At 38.9% G+C, this 14,879-nt stretch overlaps 2 protein-coding genes across 2 annotated transcripts in view; one reads left to right on the top strand and one right to left on the bottom strand.

Moving 5' to 3' along the window:
* The window catches only part of slkb (STE20-like kinase b), a 29,684-nt gene extending 20,206 nt beyond the window's left edge, over positions 1-9,478 (bottom strand). Inside the window, exons 1-6 of the mRNA XM_065295371.2 lie at positions 8,717-9,478; positions 6,610-6,774; positions 3,310-3,358; positions 1,329-1,478; positions 312-384; positions 28-222 (exon numbers count right to left, since the gene is read on the bottom strand). Of these exons, the coding sequence (XP_065151443.2) occupies positions 28-222; positions 312-384; positions 1,329-1,478; positions 3,310-3,358; positions 6,610-6,774; positions 8,717-8,866 (782 nt within the window). The 5' untranslated portion in view covers positions 8,867-9,478. The remainder of the gene's footprint in view (positions 1-27; positions 223-311; positions 385-1,328; positions 1,479-3,309; positions 3,359-6,609; positions 6,775-8,716) is intronic.
* A 1,880-nt stretch (positions 9,479-11,358) lies between these two features.
* tsga10 (testis specific, 10) overlaps positions 11,359-14,879 on the top strand; it is a 49,965-nt gene continuing 46,444 nt past the window's right edge. Inside the window, exons 1-3 of the mRNA XM_065295370.2 lie at positions 11,359-11,479; positions 11,904-12,059; positions 12,356-12,535. Of these exons, the coding sequence (XP_065151442.2) occupies positions 11,399-11,479; positions 11,904-12,059; positions 12,356-12,535 (417 nt within the window). The 5' untranslated portion in view covers positions 11,359-11,398. The remainder of the gene's footprint in view (positions 11,480-11,903; positions 12,060-12,355; positions 12,536-14,879) is intronic.

Below are 14,879 nucleotides of genomic sequence, written 5' to 3'. Positions count from 1 at the left end.
ACATATATATTCTCAGTCAAAAGTTACCATTTTGAAGGTTGTTGGAGGGTGGGCGGATCAGCTTTGGCGATCTTCAGCAGAACTCTCATTGGGTTCATCTCATGGTTGGGCGGTTCAATCTGAGCCAACTCGATCAAAGTGACTCCCAGAGACCAAATATCAGCTTTATAGTCATACGGCCTGTCCTTAGACGTCTCGCACATCACTACCTCTGGGGCCATCCTGAGCGAGAGGTGACGGAGAAATATCAATAAGCCATGCTAATGTGTACGAGCACATTTAAAGATTTTATTTAAATATTTTAGTCTCACCAATAAGGGGTTCCAATGAAGGAGTCTCTTCTCTGGATTGTTTTTGTGTTTTTGGCAGAAACGCCAAAGTCCGCTGACAGATAAAGAAAAAGCGTATAGGTTTTTTGTGCACAGTTATACTCATCATTAAGACATCACAGGTACTGTCCCAACACAAAGACCATTTTAGATACCTGGTTTTGGCTAAAATTATAGTATCACATATATCTTTCAAGAAGATAGGCAATCCCATAATGCATTGCATGCGATGACTAGAAAAAAATATTTCTTCAGTTGCAGACCTCTACTAGGTTTCTAACAGTAATACTAATCACAGTAATACATATTGTGCAATGTGCACGATGTATCACTGTGACGTCCACATGTGGGCACCTGCACAGGTGAATTTACATTTGGTCAATGATGTAATGCTTTTAAACCAATATGCAAATGACCCTCCTCAATCTTTTCAGAGTCTCTGCACAATGTTATTATGTGATGTGGCTATGACCACAGTAACTCGGATACATTTGAATTCAAAATGCTCTCTATATTGATGATCTTGAATGTTTTTTACTGCGATGTCCCGTCATATGTATTTACATAGTAGGTATGTATACTGCAGTATGCAAATAAGTGGGTGTGGCTAACTCAAACACAGGGCTCCTGCAATGTAGACAAAGTAAGACGCTGTGTCTAGGACTGAGTGTGCCGAAGAATGATAAAAACACAGATCAGGAAGACCGAACAACCGAATCCCAAGGAAGGGAAAATACGCTGTATTGTGGTATATATTGTAAATGTACGCAATAGTGCCTACCCCTATTGCAAAGTGGTGTACTGGTGTAGTTGTGCCAAATACAACACAGCACATGGGTGAAACATGTAGCTAAAAGCAACAAAACACATGACCTGGCAATAAATTAACTAAACTGTATATAAAATGTCTGTATATAAAACGGTTACTTCCGTCATGCCTATAAAATACATCTGTGTGGTACAATCACTGTAACGCTGTTAACCGAAACACAGGCTCACCCAGTTTGACATCTCCATCCAGTGTGAGCAGTATGTTACCCGCCTTCAGGTCTCTGTGGATGACTTTGTTGTTGTGGAGATACAGCAGAGCTTCCAACACCTGTTTACACACCACCCGGATCTGCGGCTCTGTTAGAGGCCTTTCAAGCTCTAAAAACACACACACAACAACAACAACATAAAAAACAAAAAGTATGGCCAAATAACTGAGACCATTTTAATATAATACCTTATTATAATATTTTATTATATTGTGTCTTAGTATTGGTTATGTCCCCATTTAATGACAACATGCACTAGTTTTAAAGGGATAGTTCGGCCAAAAATGATATTAAACCCATGATTTACTCACCCCCAAGCTGTCCGAGTTGCATATGTCCATTGTTTTTCAGACAAACACATTTTCGGATATTTTAGAAAATGTTTCAGATCTTTCCGTTGATTAAATGTAATGTTACGGGGTCCACGACCTTCAAGTCCAAAACAAGTGCGTCCATCCTTCACAAAATAAATCCAAACGGCTCCAGGATGATAAACAAAGGTCTTCTGAGGGTAATCCGCGCGGTGTTGTTGTAGAAATATCCATATTTAAAACTTTATTAACGAAAATAAATACCTTCCGGTAGCGCTGCCATCTTAGTCGCGTCCGCATTCAGGATGAGTGCTTACGCAGGCTACGGAGGCTACTCTGCTGCTGCTCTGTGCCCCCGCCCTCCGAATTTGTCATACGTCACTAAAAAAAGTGCGTACACTACGCTAATACTCTCTCATGAATACAGCGGAGTCTAAGATGGCGGCGCTACCGGAAGGTAGTTATTTTCATTAATAAAGTTTTAAATATGGATATTTCTACAACAACACCGCACAGATTACCATCAGAAGACCTTTGTTTATCATCCTGGAGCCGTTTGTATTTAATTTGTGAAGGATGGACGCACTTTTTTTGGACTTGAAGGTCGTGGACCCTGTAACTTTACATTTAATCAACTGAAAGATCTAAAACATTTTCTAAAATATCCGAAAATGTGTTTGTCTGAAAAACGATGGACATATGCAACTTGGACAGCTTGGGGGTGAGTAAATCATGGGTTTAATATCATAATACTATTCCTTTTGGGTTTGGGTACACGGCAGACAGTTATGAACTCCTTCGGTAAATCTTTTGATGCTCATAGCTTATGGTTTTAAAGGCGGGGTGCATGATCTCTGAAAGCCAATATTGATATTTGAAATCACTTAAACAAACACCCACAACCCCAATAGAATCTGGACCTTCTTTTGATAAACCCGCACATACGCAACCCAGTCAACGATGTTGGTTAGTAGACACGCCCCTTACTGCTGATTGGTATTTTACTGAAGTGTATTTTGGTACTCGGACAAAAATCACACACCCCGCCTTTAACAAACAAAACCATTTTCCAAGAACAGTGTTCCTGTGGCTTAAAGCCCGGAGTGAAGTCGCATGATTTTTTATGTGCACGCGAATGTACGTGCACGGTCGAACACATAGCCTTGCAAAGTATAGTTTATTTGACTCCTACATGTACACAGACGTTTGACAAATGCAATGCATCTCCTGACCTACATACTACATTCTCCTGTAGGCACATCCGTGACCAACACGTACAATGTCTGTGGGGTTTCAAAAATCAGCCGGTGCGCATACAGTACGCGCACACTCATCTAATGAAGAAAATTGCGTCATGCGTACTGTAAGCGGACTCCTGTGTACACGTTAAAATTGACTTTTTACAGCCTTAACTAGTAATCATTGCATTAGCAGTAGCACAAATGATCAGGGAACATGCATACTAATAAAATGCTAAGCCTAAATACACTGTTAGTCCCTTTAAATAAAAGTTTTGCCTAAATGTAAAGAATTAAGCAAGTATTATAGTATTTAGAAAAAAAGTGGTCGATGACTTTGTAAGTGACCTTTTTCAGAATATAACAGATCAGATGCTTTGTGTGCACTTACCGAGCATAACCGCATCTACAGCTCCACCGCCGCAAAACTCGATCAAGATCTGCAAAAACAAGCATCACATGCACACAGGTAAGACATCAGCAGCCATGTTACTCTGCAACTGTCAAATGTATTTTTTTTGTATTTTGTTATTGGCAAATGAGATAAGATGTTTATCCTCTTGTCCTAACATTAAACCCATCTACATGCCAGACTAGCTTTATTCATTCATGACACCATATTAGATATTCAACTTGCTTGTAGGGATTATAGGAATTTATGTACACAATAAAACTATGTGTCCAGGTCTTTTTAGTCCAGGGAAGGCACAACATTTTATGAAAGAAATCAGCTGGGCTATAATTGGTCAGCAAATCCGCATCGCAGTGCTATGATTGGTCGGTAAATGCTGTATTGCAGTGCTGTTATGGTCAACTAAGCTACACTGCAGGGCTATTCAACAAAGCTGCATTGCAGAGATCCAATGAATCAAAGAAGCTGTATTACAGGTTCTTTCATTGGTCATAGAAGCTGCATCCCATTGGTGGTCACTGAGAATCCATTGAAGAGTTACCATTGGCCAATAAGGCTGCATGGGAGAGTTGTGATTGGTCGAAGAAGTTTATAAGACTTGAAGGCTTTCATATCTCAATATGGTGAATGACATAAGAGGATCGAGCAGGCCTGTATGAGCACGAGGAGGGATGAAGGGTTTCACACATCGAGTCGTTTTTGTCATAATAGGATTAAGAGTTTCCACAACCCCCTTTTGGACATCTGGAGAGAGTAACAGGCTCATAAATAAGTCAAATGGGGAACAAACAAAACATAATAAGGGAAAAATCCTAGTTATAATCACATGATGTGGCCTGGTGCTTTAAGATCTGCACCGGTAACCGAAAGGTTAGAGGTTTAAACCCCAAAAAGTCATGAAGAAAGTTTAAAAAGACACGACCAAAGCTAGTGTACCTTTCAAACAGCATTAAAGTCTAAATCATGCACTATTGTGTACTATAGATGGATGTTGTGTTCAGAACAGTCAAAGCCATTCATGCATCGAGTTGCTGGGTTGTTCTACAGTGGGCGAGTTGTTGGTTTAGACCGGCGACTGTGAAAACACAATAGCCCACACAGAGCGGTCGCACAGTCAGAGAATTACAATGGCCATATTAAATGCACAATAGGAGACTTCCTTTCCTACCGTAAAATCTCTATAATTATGTGTCTGTCAATCAATTCCACTCCTTGAATAAACTCTATACCCTACAAGCCGACATGAAAAAAAAACTGACCCTACATCATTGCCTAATACTCATTTCTGGTTGTATTGTGGGACAAAAAATACAAATTTGGTCCGCCTCTAAAACTGCTTGCCATATCGAATGACATCATCAAGGCCACCTAAGTTTACAGAAGTCAAATAGGATGATAAATCTTGTTTCATATTGATTTTAAGTCAAGGCTACAAACATACGTAAATGAAAAACTGTATTTGTAATTTTCTTTAATTATTCATTAAAGGGCAACTATTATGCCCATTTTTACAAGATGTAATATAAGTCTCAGGTTTGCCCAGAATTTGTGTGACGTTTTGAATCAAAATACAACACAGATCATTAATTATAGCATGTCCAAAATGGCCATGTTTGGGTGGGCGCAAAAACGTTCTGTTTTCGAGGCTTTACCTTTAAATACAAATGAGCTACTTTTTTATTGCCACTTTTCCATTGCATAGTACCCCATGGTTTGGTCTGGGTCAGGTCGGGTCAGCTCACCTCACTTTGGCTTGGTTAGCTTTTGCATCGAGTTTAGTAACACTTCGGAGTGGGAGGGATTATAGGCGTGTCGTTATATTGGCGCTGCCTACTGCCGTGACATCATACAAGTGAGAGTGTCGTTGTACATTCCCATACATTTATTTCTTAGTCCATCACAAAATTAAAATTGATGTTTGCACATCGCGTTTCTGTACAAACACCCGTGGCGTCAGTCGACGCACTCCGCTGAGCCTCACGTAAGTTGCATTTAAGCATATATCGGGGATGTGCGCGCCGCGAATATGCCGCCACAAACTGCAAGTCTGGAAAAAACTGTTACGGTGTTCCTGATTGTCAACCTGTGGATGTTTTTCATCCCTAAAAGATAGTTTGGGAACTTACAGCAAAGCACAGATGACAACATGTTTGCTCGAGACAGCGCAAGCTAGCATGAAGGTAAAGCTAATCTTTTACATTATAGCGATGACGCTGGTAGTGACGATTCTTTCAGACCAATCAGTGATCTACAGTGTTTTCACGTCATGTTTTGGTATTTTGGTACTAAAAAAAGTATCAGGCACTACGTACTGCACCCAGTGGAAAGGCCCCCAAAAGTCAGCTAAACCGACCCAAACTGTGGGGTACTATGCAATGAAAAAGCACCATATGGTAACACAGGACTGTAAGTGCTTTATCAGTGTGACGTCATATTGACAAGGGAATCAAAACAGCATTTCTACTAAGACTGCTTTGGTTTAATGGGGATTAAAAAATAAAAAGTAGGTGGATTTTTTTCTGTGTAGAGTGGTTGTGGTCAAACAATGCCAACATACATTTATGTCCTAACACTTTGTAAAAATGGATTTTGCATAACATGTCCCTTTAAATTTAAAGACAGACATTATCAATACCATCTATTGTTTATCTTGTTCTAGCGATAATCCAGTTGAACAATCCTTGAATCACAGCCAATTCAAACCACACCTCCATCTCCATAAGGGACATGGGCGACGCCAATATCTATTTCCTGGTGCATGACAGGTCAAAAAAAAATCTATACACCTCCACAAGCGCACAATGTACACTAAACATAAAGGTACAAGAAAAAAAACAGGCGCTAACAGTGTATTATTTTACCTGTATTTTCAGGTACTCATTACTGAGCTCACATCAAGAGAAAATCTCATGAATTTGATGAGCTGACAGAGTTGAATTTTACATCTGAAAGTTTTAGTTTTTGTCATTCTGCATTTGCATGTCAGATTAGAATAAGATGCAAATTTTCTCGCAAACCAGTTTCAAATGTAAATAATGAAGCAAAGCTAGACAGCAATGATCTGCACGCCACTTTAATCTTCTTTAAAACCACGGGAAGGAAGAGGCTGGAATCAACAGATCCAGGTGGAAATGGACTAAGCACTACTCTTTGATCCCTTTCCTTTGACATTTTGCAGAAAACAAGAGTTACGTAGACACCATTTTAACTATTAGGAGACATGCTATACAGGACTGAATGAAAGAAGTCAACAAGAAAATAAATCCAATCTATACTCACCCAAAGTTTGGCTTCAAAATAAAAAGCATCAAGTAGTTTGACGATATTTTCATGATCGCATGATGCCAGGATGTCGATCTCCACCATATAATCTTCCAGTTCATCTTCAGATTTGGTGTCAATCACCTTCGCAGCAGCAAAGATGCCCGTCTGCTTGTTCTTAGCCTAAAGCATGTGAAAGAAATTTCATGAGAAAACAAGTTGTCTACAGATATATAAAAGTATGTACATATGTTGTTCTCTACAGGCTTCCCACACCTTAGTTAACTTCAAATTCAAGGACCTTTCAAGGTCTTTCCAGGTCCAATACCCTCAAATTCAAGGACTAAATGTGGGGACACATTTCAAGTGAGAGCAAGGTTACATCGTGTTACTTTTTAAGATACATTGTTACAGTTCCCGTTCGAGGGAACTCGCGTTGCGTCACTGCGGTGACACTTTGGGGACGCCTCCAGGGGTAAGTGCGTCTGAATGTGTATATCAAATTTAACGGTGAGGCTTAACGACAAAGACAGGGTGACACGGGGGGCCAGGAAGTATATCGCTAACTGAAATATTGCCAAAGACGGCGTTACAGGGACGCAGGAAGTATGGCAAGGGAGACGCAGCGTCTCGTTCCCTTCTCAGGGAACAACAGTTACATACGTAACCCAAGACGTTTTCATGTGTCAAACACAACTATGCAAAAAAGCATTTTGTTAAGAATCAACATTCGCATACAGAAGATATAAGCATTTAAAGCGAACAGTTTAGAACGTTCGCTTAAAAAGTCTAGAATTTTTATGATATTATCCTACACCACACAGGGAATAATTTGGATTTTTTTCCAGAAAACCTCTTGCATAAAATAGATTCAAGCACTTTCAATGCCCTGTGTCTATGTTTGTATATTTTGACAAATTTCCAAGGGCCTTGATTTTTTTCCACAGATTCACAAACTTTCAAGGACCCGTGGGAACCCTGTCTCTTTGTGCATAGTGTGTGAACACAGGATCCTTATACAAACCATCAAATTAAAGGCAGACACTTTGGTAAACATTGCTGGTGACAAGAACGAAAAACTGTTGATGTTTGTACAGTGTTTTCTACATTTTTAATAATCTGACTAGCTAACTACATACGTGTTCTCAAACATATAATGTTTACCACTTAAACATCTCATTGAGACAATATGTTTACAGCTTAAGTATCCAATACAGATCATGCAATACACTTAATACATAATGCACAACCATAACCAGCAAAATGTAAAGTCAGTAGGATTTAGCCATCTACAGTGTCATTTATTTAAATGCGCCTGTCTTTCTACAGGTCGCACTGAACTATTTCACTCAATACGTTTTTTTTTTTACTTGGGTGGTTATTAAGCTTATGTATCATACTGGTAAAAAATTAACCAGGGCAAAGTCTGTTGGTTTATGGCAGGATGATGATGTAGAATAATAAAATATGAAATGTTTTAAAAGTATTTTACCAAAGTGCGTGATGCAGCTGATTTCAATGTGTAATAAAAAAGGGCTAGTACCAAGGACAAAAAAATATTTCAAGATACAACCTATTCAAATTTCAATGACAGAAAGGCTTGGTTTAAGCCAAACAAAAAATATTATTTAAAATAAAAGTCTGGGATTGTAATATGGGTCTCTGGAATGTGTAATTGTTTGAAATTGCTTAAAGACATGGGCCGGATCTCAGTCATGATCTAAAGAGAAGTTTATGGACTATAAAAAAAGACTAAGAAAAAGACTAAAAAAAGCCTCTTAAGCTTGACTTTTTAAACATTAATACATCAAACTGACTGCATTAGATGCACCAATCTCTAAAGCACCTTTACCTTCTTACAAACAAACCAACCACCAGAAAACAATAAACCAAACACTTGGTACAAGATGAGGTCATATGAATGACAACCAGCGGCATGTGGCTAATGATGTCACACTGGTGACGTCAAAACGCACAAAGACTCATGAAACTTTTGCACTTTAATTTGTTAGCGTTACATTTTAAATGCATTTTCTTAGACAAATCGTATTCAAATAACGTTCCCATTCCTTATCACATGAAAAATTCTGAGGTGCCTATTATGCGTTTAAGACTTTGATTTTACCTTGTACACCTTCCCGAAAGCTCCATCCCCGAGTTCTCCCACGATCTCCCAAATTTCCTCCGGGTTCGTGTCCCTGTGCACGTGATCATACTGTTTTTTCTTCTTCTCTGAGCCCAATCTAAAGATTTTTCGGAAATTAAAGAAGGACATAACCAGATCTTTTTTCTGCTCGTTTACATGTAAATAGGTGTAATGCAATCGTCACTGCATTCACATTGCAATTCAATACTATTCAGTCTCTTGTTTACTACAAAAATCGCTAACGTTCAATGTTTGTCTTTGCATGTTATAACAAAATAACTTGGTATATTGCTTTAGTAGTACGGCAATGCAATAATGCTCAAACAAAGAAACGCTGATGGTCGCTGAGGTCTCGCGTCCAGTGGACCGTGTATTATAAAATAAAAATGTTTAAGTAAATTAGTGTCGACGCGATCTTTAGCAGAGCTGTAACGTTAGTTGCCTAAATCCGTCGTCTGGGATTCCCAGAGTAGTCGTGAGGTTGTTGTTGTTCCTCGGAGTTTCATGGACATGATCCATAAAAAACATCCAGCTTCTTTCTATACCCGTTTAAATGACAGAAAACTTAAAAAAACACCTTACGATCGCAGTAGCCCGTCACACATGAACTAGTCGTGAATCAAAAGAGAAAGAGCTACAAATGCATGTAATCAAAACAATAGATTTTGTTTGGTGAAACTATGCGCCTCCTGTGCGCGGCGCGTCTAATCTAGCGGATTTGCTGTGGCTGTATCTGTGCGCGTTCACGAGGTGGTGCGGATTCTTCGCTGGAATTCAGATGTGTACGCGTGCGCTTTAGTGTCGCCTGCCGTTGGGGAGGCCAACAAATCAGTGTAAAGTTAAAAACATCACAAACACGAAACAGACAAAAATCTAATTTCATTTGCCACTATTCTTGAATTCTGTCATTTTATGATGTATTTGATGCCTTGTGGAGGTTTATTTAAAGATTTAATTTACTTTTTATCTATACAATCAGCTAATTCATGCTTTTTCGTTGTTGTAACATAAGATTTTCATGTTTTCCCTGTTCATGTTTTGCACTTATATATAAAGTATTTTAAACCTATTTGAATAGGCCAAATTATTTTGCGCATTATTTACTATTCCATGAGATGAGACTAAAAAGAATAGATCAAAATGTACACTTTTAAGTCAAACTTTGAATACTTTATTTTCAGATTTACAGTGTTTCTAAATTCACAAGTTATGCGGTCGTTTTGTTCGTGAAACACAAATCACATGTTTTATATTTGTTTTGGTGTTTCTTAAATTTAATTTATTTAACAAATATTTTCTTTCATTCTATTTCCATACATTTCTCCATCTACTGAATGGACGCGCAAAATGCGGTGCGTGCTCAGCGGCAACTGCCTGTAGTCAGGGCAACGGACGCAAACGGAGCAAAAAGAAGTGTTGTAATTGGTTAACGTCTCTGCGTTATCATGACTCGTAGATTAATGCGCTGCGGTGATTGGCCAGTGTGGAGGCTTTAACTTTCATGGTAAAGAGCTTTGATGTGTTGAGATTTACGCTTGTTTTCATTTGCCAGTGCTACAACAAGAGGTACTATTATGTCTACTAACTTACTAACTAAATTATTTAGCAGATTTTGGTCGTGCAGTTTTAATATGGGGGATTTACTGAAATGTGTCACCTTTTGGGCTGTTATATGTGCCGTTTGGTTTAAAAAAAAAGCATGTAACAGTTACACTTCGGTGTGTTTTACAATACATTGCCAATTAATGTAACTTTTATCACAATTATAAATGTCGTCACGTGCTTGAAAAAAATTGCATTATATTATGTTCTACTAGACAGCTTTTAGTTGTTCAAGTGTGTTTTTTCTAGCTGTACTAGCATTTTTCATTGACGCGTGCAGCCGTAGTATTCTGTTGCCATGACAACTTACGGCGCTGGATATGGTAACTACCTTGCTTAACTTGAGTTGAATACGATTTAATGTTTTTAATACTCAATGTTATAAATAGTAACTTAATAATAACAACCTAGTGATACTGTGTTGGAATTTATATAATACCCTTAACATTACTATTGAGTAAAAACATGACACATAACAATCAGGAAACAACACAAAATTACTGGATAAACATTTCTTCGAAATCAGAGGTTGGTTGACTAAACTCTGAGATATGTGAAACAGATTTTTGGTTTAAAATGTGTGATAGCAATTGCTTTATTTCAGGTTGAAATGACTGATTTTACCCTGGAGAGGGCGACACTTGATCAGAACCTTTTTAATCCTGAATCAAAACGACTCAGCAAGTGACCTTTGCTGGTAAGGTGAAATATTAATTTACAGGTGAGAGGCCATTGAAAAGTCAGTCATGTGAACACTTTATTATTTTTATTTAATTATTAGTTATTATTGAGTAATTTAGATTTAATTATTAAATATTATTGAGTAACATTTATAAATCATAATGTATTTGTTAATTCCTCAGACCGAAACCCAATATATTTTTGTGGTTGCATCATTGTGCATTAAGCAGTCGGGATAAACTTTAATGATGCAGATGTCGTCTTGTTTTGCTGTTTCTTCTGCATCCACAGAGACGGGACAATTGTCTGGACCGCTTTGTGCGCCCCCTTCAGGAAAAACAAAAGCACCCCAAAAAAGAAGCTGAGGAACTCAGAAGGATGCTGAGAGCTCGTCGCTCTACCAGCCCTGTTAGAGGGACATCAACCCAGCGCAGTCCCACCAAACACTCTCCTGTTAAGGTACTAATATCCAACATTGAACTGTTTTAGATCAGTACTTTTGTTCTGATATTAATATTGTTTTTATTTACAGTGATATGTGCTCATGTGTAGCTCAGTGGTAGAGCACCTTGTTAGAAATGCAAAAGGTTGTAGGGTCAAACCTGGGAGCATACTGCTAAAAAAAATGTATGCCTTGGATTAAAGCATCTGCCAAATGCATAAATGCAAATGTCCAGTGACTGTTTGGTTTTTCTGTATCTCAATTGGTATAGCATTGTGTTAGCAGAGCAAAAGTTGTGGGTTTCAGTCCCAGAAAACAGTTACTAATAAAAATTGTATATCCATGAATGCATTATAAGTCACTTTATAAATAAATGCCATTTGGTTATCGAAGTATGATGTGCTCTTTCAAATATTTCTCTGTGACTCTCTCTTTTTTAAGGGTGGCACCTATGATTCAGAGCTGATGAGGGTATTGCGAGAAAGAGATGAGTTGCAAAACATGTTGGATAAGTACGAGCGGCACATGTCAGAGATCCAGGCTAACATAAAAGTGCTTACAGCTGAGCGGGACAAGACAAGAATGTACTACCAGCAGGTAAAATTGGTGTATGATAGCTTTGCTTATCTGGTTTGTGATGAAATACCTGTGCAGCCCCCAAGCCGTGATAGGTTCAAACCTTACTGGGAGTAATCAATGATGATTTAATTTTTTGCCCTTGAGCTTTCAACTTATCCTTGGGTTGTGGGACGGGGTATGTAATGTACAAAGTTTGATACAGTCAGTTTGCATGAAAAAAATTTGTTAAATAGCTAATTTGTTGTGGTGCCACTTCTACCACCAATAGTTTTACTAAATAATGTGGCCATGTTTTCGCTAAACACCCCCTGCAGGCTCAGGAAGAGATAGCAGATCTACGGCGAGAGGTGATGAAGTCAAAAGCGGTGCGAGGTCCCAAGAGTAGTGTGACAGCTCAGAGCATCCTCAAGCGACTGGAGGCTGAGAGGGATGAGGCTGCTACAGACCTCCATCATATGACCACAGAAAGAGACAGCCTGAGAGAGAGACTCAAGGTAGGATACAGAGAGAAAGACGGCCTAAAAGATAGGGGTGTAAGAAGTCAATACATGTGAGATTTGTTTGCCCATACTGTATCGATTCGATTCTCAAACATTCATGGGTACTACACTGCAAAAATTACTTTTTTACCTTCTTAGGATAATCATCTAAGATGTATGTTCTTGAAAAGCCAAATAACATAAACAAGTCTAGTTTTTAGACAAAAAATATAAATGTAAGTAAATTTGTGTTTAAAACAAGCAAAAAAATCTGCAATTGGGTAAGCTAATTTTTCTTGAATTAAGTGTTTAAGAAAAAAATGTGTAAAAATATGCTTATCCCATTGGCAGGTTTTTTGTGCTTGTTTTATGCACAAATTCACTTAAAGGAAAACACCACCGTTTTTCAATATTTTACTATGTTCTTACCTCAACTTAGATTAATTAATACATACCTATCTTTTTCTAATGTGTGCACTTAATCTTTGTACAGCGCGTCGTAAATGTGTTAGCCTTTAGCCTAGCCTCATTCATTCCTTAGGATCCAAACAGGGAGGAATTTAGAAGCCACCTAACACTACCATGTTTTCCCTATTTAAAGACTGTTACATGAGTAGTTACACGAGTAAAGGGCTCGTTATAGTTGTGCGTAGGTCCTACGGTGTAGCCGCGACGGGGTAGGTTCCGCGTCGGTTTTCATTTATACTTTTGCTTCGTCGTCCGCGTCGACGTGCAAACATGCGCAGACCGCTGGTAGGCAGTATCCACGCGTGTAACCACAGTAGCAGTGCGACCGTCAAAGAAGAAGAAGCTTGGCAAGTTAACCCACAAACGAAAAAGAAACAGCAACTTGTTGTGTATGATTTGATAAGACCAGCAATGATGGAAGTAAATAAACAGTGACTTTTGTTGCAGTTTGAGTCAAATCACTCCTCAACTTGGCCATTCTTTGTTTTCATCGTCGCAGACAGAAATACCTATGACGCAGTTTTTTACCTGACGGGAGGTGTTCTGGTGGACCAATCAAAGTGCTTGTGGTCCGCGTAGAACTGACGCGAGGTGCACATCAGGCTATGCAGAGCTACGAACAGGCTACAGATAGCCTACGGCATACAACTTAAGGGCGATTTAAAGTCGTGCGTACGGCGTAGGCTATCCGTAGCCTGTGCGTAGCTCTGCGTAGCCTGACGCGCACCTCACAAAATTTCTAACAGCGCATCAGCTCTACGCGGACTGCAAGCGCTGTGATTGGTCCACCAGAAGCCCTCCCGTCAGGTATAAAACTGCGTCATAGGTATTTCCGTTTGAGACGGTGAAAACAAAGATGAGCCAAGTTGAGGAGTGATTTATCTCAAACTGCAACATAAGTCGCTGTTTATTTACTTCCATCATTGCTGGTCTTCTCAAATTATACACAAGAAGTTGCTATTTCGTCTTCGTTTGTGGGTTAACTTGCTTAGCTTCTTCTTCTGTTACGACTTCTGCTGCTACTGTGGTTACACGCGTGATTACTGCCAACCAGCGGTTTCGCGTGTGTTTGTGCATCGACGCAAAAGTATAAATGAAAACCGACGCGGAACCTACGCCGTCCCGGCTACGCCGTAGGACCTACGCACGACTATAAATTGCCCTTTACGCACGACTATAAATCGGGCTTAAATATGGTTCACAAAATAAAACGTGGTGATTTTTTTAAATGGATAAAAAATTTGAACTATATTGTATGGTGTTTTATTTTGTGCAACCATACTTACTCGTGTAACTACTTATGTAACAGCTTCTAAATTCATCCCTGTTTGGATCCTAAGGAATTAATGGGGCTAGGCTAAATGCTAACACATTCACGACGCGTGGTACAAAGATTAAATGCACGGATTGATAAAAGATAGGTATGTGTTCATTATTCTAAGTTGAGGTAAGAACATAGTAAGATATTGAAAAACGGTGGTGTTTTCCTTTAAATTTAATATTTTTGGTCTAAAAACTAGACTACATTTCTAAGGTCATTTTGCGCATCATTTTTAGACATTTGTACTTAAAAGACTGACTCGAGGTAGGACACAGAGAAAGAGACAGCATAAGAGAAAGAATATAGTTAGGACACAGAGAAAGAAAGAGCGAGAGAGACTGAGACAGTCTGAAAGAAAGAGACTAAAGATAAGTCACAGAAAGTGAGACGCCTGAGAGTGAGACCAAACGTAGGAGACGCCAACCTGAGAGAAAGAGAGACTAGTACCTGACCTCAGGTAACCTTATGAGCTCACTGTGTTAAACTTACATTTATTCCATAGTCATTGTTGTATAAAACACTGCTTGGATGCGTGACGTGTGCAGTCATGCTCACTCCTGTTGAAGATGT

This window comes from Paramisgurnus dabryanus, chromosome 4 (assembly GCF_030506205.2).
Source record: "Paramisgurnus dabryanus chromosome 4, PD_genome_1.1, whole genome shotgun sequence".
Lineage (NCBI taxonomy): Eukaryota > Metazoa > Chordata > Actinopteri > Cypriniformes > Cobitidae > Paramisgurnus > Paramisgurnus dabryanus.
This window is presented reverse-complemented; position numbering and strand designations above follow the sequence as displayed.